We start from the raw sequence: 13,044 nt of genomic DNA on the forward strand, positions 1-13,044 counted from the left end.
ACTTTCTTTTTTTTTTTTTTTAAATTTTTTTTTTTTCAACGTTTTTTATTTATTTTTGGGACAGAGAGAGACAGAGCATGAACGGGGGAGGGGCAGAGAGAGAGGGAGACACAGAATCGGAAACAGGCTCCGAGCCATCAGCCCAGAGCCTGACGCGGGGCTCGAACTCACGGACCGCGAGATCGTGACCTGGCTGAAGTCGGACGCTTAACCGACTGCGCCACCCAGGCGCCCCTGACCACACTTTCTTGTAGAACTTGATGTTCTTGGATTTGGAGAGCGGGCTGCCGTTTCCTGGGTGGTGGCCACGGGTGGGTGATGCTGTTGATGTAGAGGCCACCGATGGCGTTCAGAAGGAAGAGGAACACCAGTGAGTGTAACCCGGTTTCAGAGGAGGATCACAAAACCCAGGAGCACCCCACCCCAGAAAAGGAGGAAAGAGACAAGGAAGGGGACAGAGCCCATGGTCCTTGCACACCTGGGATGCCATCGGGAGCTGCAGGGTGGCCGTTCAGGGCACAGGCAGTGCAGAAGCGCCACAGTCCAGAGAGGCGGCCGTCAGCCACAGCTGGTGGCCATCGCAGGAGGAGCCGGATAGGGTACTCCACCAAGGACTGGGATGGGGGGGGGGCGGACGCCATGCCGCCTCTGGGCCTCGTGGTTCCCCAGGCTCGTCCTCGAAGCCTCCTGCCAGTGGGCTCCCGGTTTCTATTTTGGCCATCTTCATGGGTGTCTTCATGGGTGGGTGATAGGTGTAGTACTTGCTGTGCTCACTGCCTCCTTGGACGTCATTTCCTAGTAGGATTGTTTTGACCCTTAAGTTTTGAGAATTCTCTTTATGTGTTCTGGCCCTTTGTCAGATATGTGGACGGCTGATATTTTATCCCACTTTAGAGCTTGTCTTTTCATTCTCTCTCTCTCTCTTTTAAGTAGGCTCTATACCCAGTGTGGGGCTTGAACTCATGACCCTGACATCAGGAGGTGCTCGCTCCACCGACTGAGCCTGCCAGGCACCCCCAGTCTTGTCATTCTCTTAACAGGGTATTTTGCAGAGCAAAATTTTACTTTTAGTGTAATAGAATTTGTCAAATTTGTCTTTTATGGCTTGTGCTTTTGTTGTTGAAGCTAAGATCTCGTTGCCTAGCTCTAGATCCCAGAGATTTTTCCTGTTCTGTTTTCTAAAGGTTTTATAGTTTTACATTTGATTTTAGTACTAGGTTTAAAACTTAGGTTGAGGTTCCTTTTTTTTTTTGTTGTTTTTTGTTTTTTGGTTTTATGGGTGTCCAGTTACTCCAACACCATTTGTTGAAAGGGCTATCTTTCTTCCATTGAATCACTTTTGTACCTTTGTAAAAAAATCAGTTGGGCACATTTGTGTGGTTCTGTTTCTGGGGCCTTAATCCGGCTCCACTGATTTATAGGTCTGTTCCTTGGCCAGTAGCACGTACTCTTGATTACTGTACCTATCATTGTGTAGGCTGATCCCTCCAGCTTTACTCTTACTTTTTGTGATTTTATAAGGTATTCTGGTTCTTTTACCTTTCCATATAAATTTTAGAATGATCTTGTCTTATCTAAACACGAATCTTGTTAGGATTTTGACAGGAACCTTGTGTGGTTTTCAGTATATGAGTCCTATACACATTTTGTTAGATTTACACCTAAATATTTTACTTTTTTGAGCAGTTGTCAATGGTATGGTATTTTTAGTGTTGGTCTCCATCTATTCAATGCTAGTATATAGAAATACAGTTCATTTTTCAGAAGATGTATATGTTTTATCCTGTAACCTTGCGAAATTGTTAGTTCTGGGAGTCTTTTTGTAGAGTCTTTGGGATTTTTTTTTTTTTTAAGTTTATTTATTTTGAGAGGGAGAGAGTGTGTGTGTGTGTGCAAGCTGGGGAGGGGCAGAGAGAGAAGGAGAGAGTATCCCAGGCAGGCTCCGTGCTGTCAGCACAGAGCCCAACTCTGCTCAGTCTTACAAACCATGAGATCATGACCTGAGCTGAAATCAAAAGTCAGACCTTTGACTGACAGAGCCACCCAGGCACCCCTTTTGGATTTTCTGTGTAAACAACCATGCCATCTGCAAATGGGAATAGTTTTATCTTTCTGAACTTCATGTCTTTATTTCCTTTTCCTTACTGCACTCGCTGAAACTCTAGCACCATATTAAGTATGCAGTGAGAGCAAACTGCCTTGCCTTGTTCACTGTCTTAGGGGGAAAGCCTCCAGCGTTTGGCTGCTAAGTGTAATGTTAGCTGTGTGGGTTTTTTTTTTTTGTTATGTTTTGTTTTGTTTTGAAGACGCTTTCCATGAAATTGAGACAGTTCCCTTCTATTCGTATTGTTCTAAGAGTTTATCATTATTATGAATGAGTGTTGTATTTTGTCAAATGCCTTTTCTACACCAATTGACGTGATTGTATTTTTCCTCCCAATGTGTTTGTAAAGAAAAGGACTACAACTGAAGAATTTATGTATAAATGGGAAACTTGGAAGGTCATAAAGCAGTATAAATCAGAGAGTTAAATTTTCCTCTGTTAATTTTCTTTCTTTTACAGGTTTTTGTATAAACACCTGAAAGTATGGGACAAAAAAAGTAATCTTAAGTGTTTGTTATTATAAATAAAACAGCAATAACATTTTTTGTATCTATCTCCTAGCATACTTCTATTTCTGCAGGATAGAGTTCTAGATGTGGAATTGCTAGGCCAAAGACAATGCTTTCTTAAAATGTGGGGTCATATCAAAGTATGTGAAATCCTCTTGCCTAATTGGTAAGCTAACTTTTCCCTTAATTGTGATTTCTTCCTTGTATTGACAACTTCTGCATTTTTTTTTTTTTTTTGGAGGTGTATTTAATGGTATTTCTAGCATAGCAGATTAGAGAGATGATTGGATTTCTTTGCGTTTTTCATATTTTTTAAAGGTACTCTTTCTTTGAACTTGGTTTTTATTTTTTAAAAATGAACTTTTACCAAAGTGTACTACACATTAATAAAAGTGCAAAGATCATAAATATATAGCTTGGTGAATTATTACAAAGGGGATATACTCCCATAGCCATTATCCATGCCAAGAAATAAAACAGCAGCCCTGAGACCCCTCTCATGCTTGTTTTGTCACATCATTTTCCCCACATGCAGTGTAAGTAATAAACTGCCTTTTTGAACCATAAATTAAATTTCTGAAATGTTAACCGTAATTTACATAAGTGGTCTTATAGAGTCTGTATTTTTTTTTAATTTTTTTTAATGTTTATTCATTTTTGAGAGACAGACAGAGACAGAGCATGAGCGGGGAAGGGGCAGAGAGACAGAGAGGGAGACACAGAATCTGAAGCAGGCTCCAGGCTCTGAGCTGTCAGCACAGAGCCTGACGCGGGGCTCGAACTCACGAACTGTGAGATCGTGATCTGAGCCGAAGTTGGATGCTCAACTGACTGAGCCACCCAGGCACCCCGAGTCTGTATTTTTTGTGTATGTCTGGTTTCTTTGTTCTGTATCGTGTTTGTAAGATTCATCTTTGTTGTAGCAGCAGTAGTTGATTTTCATTGCTATAGCGTGCTATCACATTTTATGAATATGGCACAATTTTTGGCTTCTGTGTTAAAGTATTGCAAATAACTAGTTCCATTCTGTGACTTGTCTTTTCACACTTAGTGGGTTTTTTTGATGAGCAATAAGTACTATTAATATCGCCAGTCTATAAATCTTTCTCTGCCCTGTAAAGAAATCTTGGTCTACCCCAAGGCCAATGAAGATGTTCTCCTTGAACTTCTAAAGAGGCTTCTGTTTTTATCTGTAAAAGTCTGTTACAATAAATAAATTCATTCTTCATACTTTTTAAAACAGAATTTTGCTGAAAAATAGATACTGAATTTTAACAGATGCCTTTTTAGTAGTAGTTAAGCTAGTTACCTGATCCCCCCCTCCATTTTTGTATTTAATCTTGTATTTAATAATGTCTTCTTTTTTTTTAAGTTTATTTATTTATTTTGAGAGAGAGAGCACGAGTGGGGGAAGGGCCTAGAGAGAAGGAGAGAGAGAGAGAGAGAGAGAGAGAGAGAGAGGATCCCAAGCAGGCTCCACACTGTCAGTGCAGAGCTGGATGTGTGGCTCAACCCACAAACCTTGAGATCATGAGCTGAGCCAAAGTCAGATGCTTAACAGACTGAGCTATTCAGGTGCCCCTCATTTGTTCTCATTAAATGAAGTTAGTTTGGGGGCACCCAAACAGTTAAACATCTGACTTCAGCTCAGATCAGGATCTCACGGTCCGTGGGTTTGAGCCTCGCGTCGGGCTCTGCTGATAGCTCAGAGCCTGGAGCCTGCTTTGGATTCTGTGTCTCCCTCTCAGCTCTGCCCCTCCCCTGCTCACACTCTGCCTCTCACTCCCAGAAATTAATAAATGTTAAAAAAAAAATTAAAAAACATAAAAAATGAACAGAATAAATTAGTTTGTAATTTTTTATTTTGCATGTGATGCTCTTAACTGTTCTGTGATTGAAGCCATCTCTCTGCTTTTGTTGTTGTTGTTGTTCTTTGGAATACGTAATATAAGAATTATTTTCCTTTGAATGTCGGGAAAACATTTGCCAGCAACTTCATCAGTGATCTTTTTGATTTATTGATAAATTTTCTCCTTCCCTTAGTTTTAGATTTCTCTTCCTGTTTGTTTATCATCTTTTTACATAGCTATATTAATTTCACATGTATCCATAGAGATTATAGTTTCTTTTTAATTATATTATTTTTTATTTCTGATTTTCTTAACTCACATTTTATTTCTTTTTTTTTTTAAATTTTTTTTTCAACGTTTTTAATTTTATTTTTGGGACAGAGAGAGAAAGAGCATGAACGGGGGAGGGGCAGAGAGAGAGGGAGACACAGAATCGGAAACAGGCTCCAGGCTCCGAGTCATCAGCTCAGAGCCTGACGCGGGGCTCGAACTCACGGACCGCGAGATCGTGACCTGGCTGAAGTCGGACGCTTAACCGACTGCGCCACCCAGGCGCCCCACATTTTATTTCTTCTTACAGATGAATGAGACTATTGGTCTGTGTTGTATTTTTTAAATTAATTAATTGATTAATTTTTAAAGCAGGCTCCATGCCCAGTGTGGGGCTTAAACTCACAGTGTGGGGCTTGAACTCACAACCCTGAGATTAAGAGTGGCATACTCTACTGACTGAGCCAGCCAGGTGCCCCTGTGTCGTATTTGTTAAAATGAATTAGCTTGATTTTTTTTCTGCTATATTTTCCACTTTTAAAATCTTTTTGAGATTATTTTGTCATTTACTCTTTGGCTTGTAAATCTGTTCCGTATCTGAAATCTCAGTTCGTTTTTTTCTCTTTTCCTTTTTTTCATACTATGGTTAGTATGGTGAACTTTTTTTTTTGGTAGACTCCTGTGTATTCTGATAAAATTAATATTTCTGTTCAAAATATTTTATTATGTTCTGTAATTTTTTTTCTGGACATATTGACAATTTAGGAAAGATGTTATATGTTTCAGTTAAAATATAATTTATCATTTGTCACATAATGTATTACTACATATTATACATAGAATACGTATATTTTATACATAATGACTGTAGTATTTAGAAAGATCTTTCATAGGCTATTTAATGAAAGTGGTTTTGTTGGCTATTTAAATTGTGTCACGGTACCTTTATTTGTATTTTTTAACTTAAATTTTATGTATTTTAAAAAATATACGCATGGCATGAAATTCAGAGGGAACAAAAAGGTTTATAAGATGGGATTTTTGTCTCTTTTTTATTTTTCCTTCCCTGTGAAGCTACCAGTGTTACTAGTTTGTTGTGTTTCTTTCCAGGGCTATTTTTTACATAAATAAGCAAGTACGTATGTATGTTGTCCTCTTTCACACAAATGGCCATCAGCATCCTACTTTTTTTTCACTCAGCATACCATGCAGATGATTTATATCAGTATATAAGAAATCTCTTTAATTTTGATGCTATAGAGTGTTCTGATATATATCCTGTATGTATTTATATCTAACATTTATATATGAATGTTATAAATAGATATAAATAAACATCCTTATTTGAGACATAGTTTGCCATTCTTAGGAGTGGGTCAGGCTGATGACTGCCACTGTTTTACAGAGTTACTGGCCCCTTAAAGAAGTGATGAGCTCACTTCCCTTAAGGAGGGGAGTGCATTAGGTATCAGAGGCAGTATTTAATGAATTCTGAGATTGAAGGTCCTAATAATATAAATTTTTAACAAATGTTGACTACAGTAACATAACATGCGTAAAACATAAAAGTGGTGCTTAAAAGGTTATACAGTGAACACCTGTGTGACCCCATCTGCGTCTAGAAATGGAACATTGCTGACCTATGGGGCCAGCCATCTTCCAGTAGAGACTCCCTTCTCTGCTGCTGCTGGCAGTCACTCTCCTGACCACTATGGTATTTGTGCCGATGGTCTTTATAGCTTTATCGCCTAATTACGTATTCCCAAGCAGTGCAGTAAACTCGTGCCTATTTTTGGATGTTTTTCCCCAGTGTTTTTAGATACTTGAAACTGTACCCCCAAGAGCAGTCTTGAGGAGGAAGAGTCACAAAGGGTGTATGGGAAGTGAAAGGACAACGAATCCTACACATCTTGCCTTAATGAAGTCTGCGGACTTCAGTCTTACTATTATTAGGTGAACTTGAGATCTTTCTCGTACCACGTGATGGAGCTATATCTTTGCTGCTGCCAGGATTCTGGAACTAGCTCTTGTGTTTGGTTCTTTGAAGTACTGTTTCTGAGTCACCTATTTGCTGTGACCAGGGGATGGTCCAGCCTGGAGGTCTCTCTACGTGCTCATTTTGTTCCTGCCTGTGCCCCTCTGCTGGGCGTTTTAAACTGTGTTGGTGCATAAGTGCTCCCGTGGATTGCAGAAGGAAAAAAAAAAATTGAAAGTTAGGCTTTTTTTTTAATGTTCTTTTTTCTTTCCTAATCTGTAAGAGCTATGCAGTTTAATCTTGGACTTTATTCATGAATTCTTGTTCCTCAATCCCCTTTAGTCACCTCAAAAACTTGAGCAAATCAAGGTTTCCTTTTTTTGTGCAGAGCACGTGGCGTTTGCTAAAAATACAGGCAGAAAGTGGCGCTGTGGTCTTGATCATGCCCGATTTTTAAAACCAGAATATTCTAGGGGCGCCTGGGTGGCTCAGTTGGTTGAGTGTCCAACTTCAGCTCAGGTCATGATCTCGCAGTTGGTGGGTTCGAGCCCCATGTCAGGCTCTGTGCTGACAGTTCAGAGCCTGGAGCCTGCTTCGGATTCTGTGTCTCCCTCTCTCTCTGCCCCTCCCCTGCTTATACTCACTCGCTCTCTCTCTCAAAAATAAATAAAACTGTAAAAACTTTAAGAACTCTATATAAAGAGGCCATAGAAATCATTTCGTAGTTGAGTTATTTTCAAACTTTGGGATGCTACCTGACACCACAACCAAGTACGCATACAGATATTTGTAAAGCATTAAGGTTTTACCAACAGTTAACTCCATACAGTTAACTCTGACATTGTTTATTCTATTCTGGTTTCATTAAAAATGTTGATTGGGGACCCATTAAATGGTCTGCAGGACTCTGCGGTAGGTCAGTGCCTACAGTTAAGAGGTACCGTGATTTTCTGGAGGAGGTGGTGGACTCAGGATTAAACGGAGTTCGGCAAAGTGGCGTCCCTGGTTAGTGTGGACCGTGGAGAAGGACAGGCTTGCCCTCAGCCCCCGGCTTCGTCACTTGCTGGTCCTCATTCTCGGGCCCCAGCGTCCTATAAAATGGGAACAGCCCTCCCTGCCGTGGGGATTTGAGGATTAAATGAGAGAATGTCCGGCTGTAAGGCATGCTTTGATGCACACCTGCTGGAATTAGCCGTCGTTCCCTGTTCAGGGCTCGCCGGAGTCTCTCTGACTTCTAGCCCAGTGTTCTCGGTACGGATTGCAGCATCTACTGTGACGGGGGTGCGGGGGCAGCAGTAAGTAACTGCACAGGTGGACGGGAATTGCTTAGCCCTCTGGATCAGTTCAGGCGGCTGCTGGGGTCTGTGCTGGAAACTTCTGTTAGTGTATAGAGGGGTGCAGACTGCCTAAATCGCCAGGTGGTGGCCATGCCTTTGGTGCAGAAAAGTTAGTCTTCCTGTCCTTGTTCACTGGCACAGGTTGACGCCAGAGAGGGAGTGAGAGAGAACGAGTGTGTGTGTGACCCACTTATGGGAAGGCACAGGACTTACAGGAAGTGCTGTCCTGCCTGAGTCTTCATTCTACCTCCTCTCCTTTTTCACATTTAAAATCCATTTCTTCCCCCTCTGCCCACCCCCCTTTTAAGTAATGCCCACTTTTCATGTCTTAGACGACAATCTGTCCGTAAAAGGAATTGAAGCAAATATGTACATCAAGATTTAAATAAGAAAGTTAAATTCGTACAATGTCCTACCATGAAGAGAAACCCATTCGTTAACACGTGGTGGTTTTTCTTGCAGTCTTTTTTTCACACATTAAAAAGAAGGTGATGGTAATATTGTACATTCAAGTATGTGTGTAATGAAATGAAAAACTAAACTGGGGTGATAGCTCCAGGTGAGTAAGAGGCATGATGAGGGGAGAGAAGGGACAGTGTTGAGTGGAGGAAACCGGGACCGCTCACTGCTTCGGAGACTGGAGGGTGGCCTGCACGTTCATCTGCCCTCTCAGGTGGGGAACAAATACGAAATTGACTTTAAAACTCTTCCCTCTTTTCTGCTGCTTCTCCCTTGTTTGGCATGCACGCCTGAGGTCAGAAGAACAGGCCTTTATGGGTGTTAGGCTGCTGAAATTAATACCCCATTAGATGCAGGTAGAGTTGCTGTTTTTCGTGGAATACGAAAGCTGAATTGTTTCTCATAGTTCCACTAAACATACATATGCCAGTCGGTGCTTTTCTGGTGCTTCGGTTTCCTCAGCCAGTGGTCCCGGCCCTGTCCTGACTCGAACCCGGGTGTGGGCAGGGGTCACGGACCTTCCACTGCAGTTCCCGGATGAGACCTCTTCTCTGGAAACGGTGACCAGTCTGTGTTCTCTTTCCCCCGCAGACTTTGAAGCCAGCTTCATAAGGCTGTTGGACAAAATAACTAATGGTTCTCGGATCGAAATAAACCAAACAGGTAAGCGCTCTCTCTTCCCATTCCTGAAATTCCTGAAATTCCCATTACAGTAGATGCTGCAATCCGTACCACATGTGCTGCTGACCCATTCCTCTACTTCTCGTGCCTCTTAACGGGATAAATATTCGGGTGGGAAGACCTGGCTTCCTGCCTGTGAGAAGTTGACTGGAGACGTGTGTCAGATCTGCCAGCGTGAGGGGCGCACCCTTGACTGAGAGAAGTTAGAGGGCTGAACGTTTCAGCTCAAGCAGGCACCGCCTCTGCTTCAGCAACAGAAGTACCTTACACCTAAAATTGATGTGCGGCTTTTCAAAGTCCGATTGTTTATTTTGTCACAATAAAATTTTACAACAAAGTCTGTGAGATAGTTGAACGCGCTGAATTTTATTTTTGTCTTTTAAAAGAAGCACGCACGAGCGTATGCAGAAGATGTGAAAATCCTTTCACCTGTTTCTTCTTCCAGCCCCTCCCCGAGGGGCCGCCACGGTCACGGTCTGGGGCGTGTGCCCTGGTCTCCTTTCCACGCATTTGCTTGCACGGCGCTTCCGTATCTGAGACCAGCGGGGTCATGCTCTTCATGTTGTTCTGCAGCCAGCATTTTTTCGTTGTCACCGAGGTCTCCGAGAACTTTCCCTGCCAGGCATACGCAGATCTATCTTGATATTTCAGTGCACCTAGTAGAGTATTCTGGCGTGGGGATGCATGATCATTTATTTGATTGTTCCCTACTGATAAACATTTAGGTTCTTTTTAGCTGTTTGTTTGCTGTTAGAAACTCTTCTCGACCTTGTCAGGGAGACCATGGCAAACATCCTTTGGCCAGCTCCACGAGCTGTCACCTTTGCGCATGTATTCAGCAAAGGAAACCATGACCTTTCTCATGCATTGGCTCTCTTAAGAAAGAAGACCAGCTTGGCCTGATAAGTGGCCTTTTGTGTCACAGGAGATTCAGTGGCCTGTAGCTGCATTCAGCCATGCCTTACGGAGAACAAGTTTCAGGTGTGAGACCTCAGGGGCTCATAGCAAGCTGTCATTCCCTGAGTTCTCTTTGGCTTGTTTACTTGGAAATTGCTGGAGATTTTTAAAAAATTAAAAATTTTTAATATTGTTTTGCTGGAGATTTTTTTTCAGCAATTTTTATCGGTGATTCAGAGGGTGCGTAATTCTTTTCTAGTCCTCTCTTCAGCTCAAGTTGGGAAGTAAGACATTTTACATGATCCTGCTTCCACCACATGTGCCCTGCGCCCACCAGCGTAGAAGCCTTCAATTCTGATAATCTGACCAATTTGTCACCCTGTTAATTTGCAGGCATAAACAGATTTGCAGAATTTAGTGGTTATGTATTTTTTTTGGTTTTGTTTTTTGTTTGTTTTGGCTTTTTGACCTAAAGGATTGGTTTTAGACTAATCTAAAATTTAATTTAGACTAACTGATGTAGACTCTTTCCCACTTTGATCAGAACATGATTCTGATTGTGATCATTGGGATTTTGGCTTTTAATTTGGTAAAACCTACATTTATTTTATGAAACTCTCAAGAGTGGCTTTCCTTGTGAGGGACTGAGCTTAAATCTCTTTCCTCTAATGTTAAATGTATTGGTAAATTATGCCAGGAGACACTGACAAAAGATTTTGAGCAGCAGCAATACCATGTTCAGCCATTTATGCCCTCCCCCCAAAATCTAGAATATTTTACTTTGCTTTTCCTCTAATACATACACCCAGTAAGAAACTTTTTGGATGATACGGATATGGGAAAGAGTGAACGAAGATAATAGAGTTTCCACCAAAGCTATTCAGTAATTTTAGATCTTTCTATTTGTTGTTATTAAATTTAAAAAGAGCTACTATTAATGGAATTAAGTGCCATGAAGTACTTGCCTTCTCTAGGAATCCTGTTGATGAGTGCAGTTTCTGGGAAATCTCGTTTCAAGGGCCTGGAAAGAAGCTGGTTGCTGATGTGACGATTTCAGCACATCATTTGCAGAGCCCTCCACCAGCAGGCAGAGTGTGCTGTTGGAAGCCCATAGCGCCCGTTGGGATCTCTCCTCTGTGCCCTGCCACGACTTTGGCAATTCAGATGCTTAGGGAGGGGTTTAATTTATTACTGTTTATTAAATTACACTCACAGTTTATTATTGTTACAGGGGCTTGACAGTAATGAGTCAGCTTTTGGAAAAGTTAAGTGTGGGCTCTTAGGAATGGCATTTTGAACTTCTTGGATGCCCTTGTCAGACTTTCCCCTTGGGACTCCCTGCTTTTGTTGCCTTTTTGACACTTCGTGTTTTTTGTTTTTTCGGCTGAATGTGGCTCTTCCTCCTCCGGTATAAGGAACAACCTTGTATTACCAGCCTGGCCTCCTGTATGGCGGGTCCGTGGAACATGACTGTAGTGTCCTTCGCAGCATTGGCTACTACCTGGAGAGTCTTCTTTGCCTGGCTCCGTTTATGAAGCACCCGTTAAGAATTGTTCTGCGGGGAGTAACCAATGACCAGGTTGACCCTTCGGTGAGTAGTGAATAGTCTCGTCTCTTGTCACAGCCCAGCTTTTGAGAAGCAAGTTCCTGACAAAGCACAGGTTTTATTGTTGAGGGTCTCTGTTTTGTTATATACCTTGAGATTTAGACATTAAGCACCCCGGGAAGCAGACAAACCAAAATTTGCAATCATCAAATGCCGTGATGACTGTTAACATTCATCAAGGTGCCTTTCGCTGTCGTGTCTAAGAACCTTCAGAGCAGATGTGTGCAGTCTCATCATGGTTGACATGAAAAATGGCTCTGTTGGCTCCAGTGCTTGAGCGTGGAGTCTTCCTAAGGTCATGTGATGGCTGCGGCTGCACAAGGCAGCAGACCAAAATTTCAGACAGAAAATAATAATATCTCCTTGGCATTGCTGTAGCATTATCTTGAGTTAACTCAGATTTTAACCATAAATTTTAGGGCTTTTCTTCTTCTGTGAAGAGTTTGCAGATTTAGAAAAAGGGCAGGGGCGGGGAAGGTATACACGAACTCTGATAGTTTGTGGGCACCAGCGACCTCCTTATTAAGCGTGCTAATTTTCCTGCGTGTGTGGGGAGGATAGTTTAATATATACCTGGAATTTTCGTTGTGGCCACCACAGCTGTCTTAGAGTCATTCAAGGATGGGTTTTGTCGTGTGTGTGAGAGAGAGAGAGAGAGAGATACTAGAACAGTTCTGTCCAGGCCTGCCTTGGACCTTTCTTGCAGGGAGGGAAGGATCCCCTGCTCTCCAGAGAAGGTATCTGAAAACCCAAGGCCGTGATGTGAAGTTCTTACCAAGGACACCTCACCAAGGTTCACCTCTACCGACTTGGGACCGGGACCTCGGAGAGGGTGGCTCCGGAGGCGGAAGGGGAAGTGTGTGTAGCTTTCCTGGCCAGTAAAGACCAGTTAGGTGGCGCGTTGAGCCCCAAAGCGGAGACCGCTGGTGTTCACCAAGACATCTCCTAGGGTGGAAACGTGGTTAATGTGTTGCTAGGCACTAAGGCACTTACTCCTCAATTCTTGGGAGTTCAGGTGCATAGACTCTTCCGAGGATCCTGAGTACAGTGCAAGACCTGAAATTGTCAGCTGTAAGGGAATGTGCACAGCCTCTTTAGAATTTTAAACTAATTTCAAATGATTCCTTTTTTACTGCATTTTCTGACGATTCTAGGAAATGGGCCTTTCAGTTAGAAATGTGACAGGAGGCCTGTCACTTCTGGGTTGGGGCGGGGGGAGCAGGAGCCTTGCATAATGGGAAGAAGCTCTGAAACATGAGGAAACTTGGGTACTGGCTGCCTCAGTTATGTACTCTTTTTTTTTTTTTCCATAATTGCCAATAATCTTAAAAGCTATTTGCACTGGTGTTATTAAAA

General features: G+C 42.2%; 1 protein-coding gene across 4 annotated transcripts in view; it reads left to right on the forward strand.

Annotated features, from left to right (window-relative positions):
* Positions 1-13,044, forward strand: part of RCL1 (RNA terminal phosphate cyclase like 1) — a 58,685-nt gene that overhangs the window by 7,755 nt on the left and 37,886 nt on the right. For all 4 annotated transcript variants that reach the window (XM_040449478.1, XM_040449480.1, XM_040449479.1 and 1 more), the window contains exons 2-3: positions 9,096-9,167; positions 11,498-11,673. In XM_040449478.1, the coding sequence (XP_040305412.1) occupies positions 9,096-9,167; positions 11,498-11,673 (248 nt within the window). The remainder of the gene's footprint in view (positions 1-9,095; positions 9,168-11,497; positions 11,674-13,044) is intronic.

Source organism: Herpailurus yagouaroundi, unplaced genomic scaffold (assembly GCF_014898765.1).
Source record: "Herpailurus yagouaroundi ecotype Mexico unplaced genomic scaffold, PumYag 199, whole genome shotgun sequence".
Taxonomy (NCBI): Eukaryota; Metazoa; Chordata; class Mammalia; order Carnivora; family Felidae; genus Herpailurus; species Herpailurus yagouaroundi.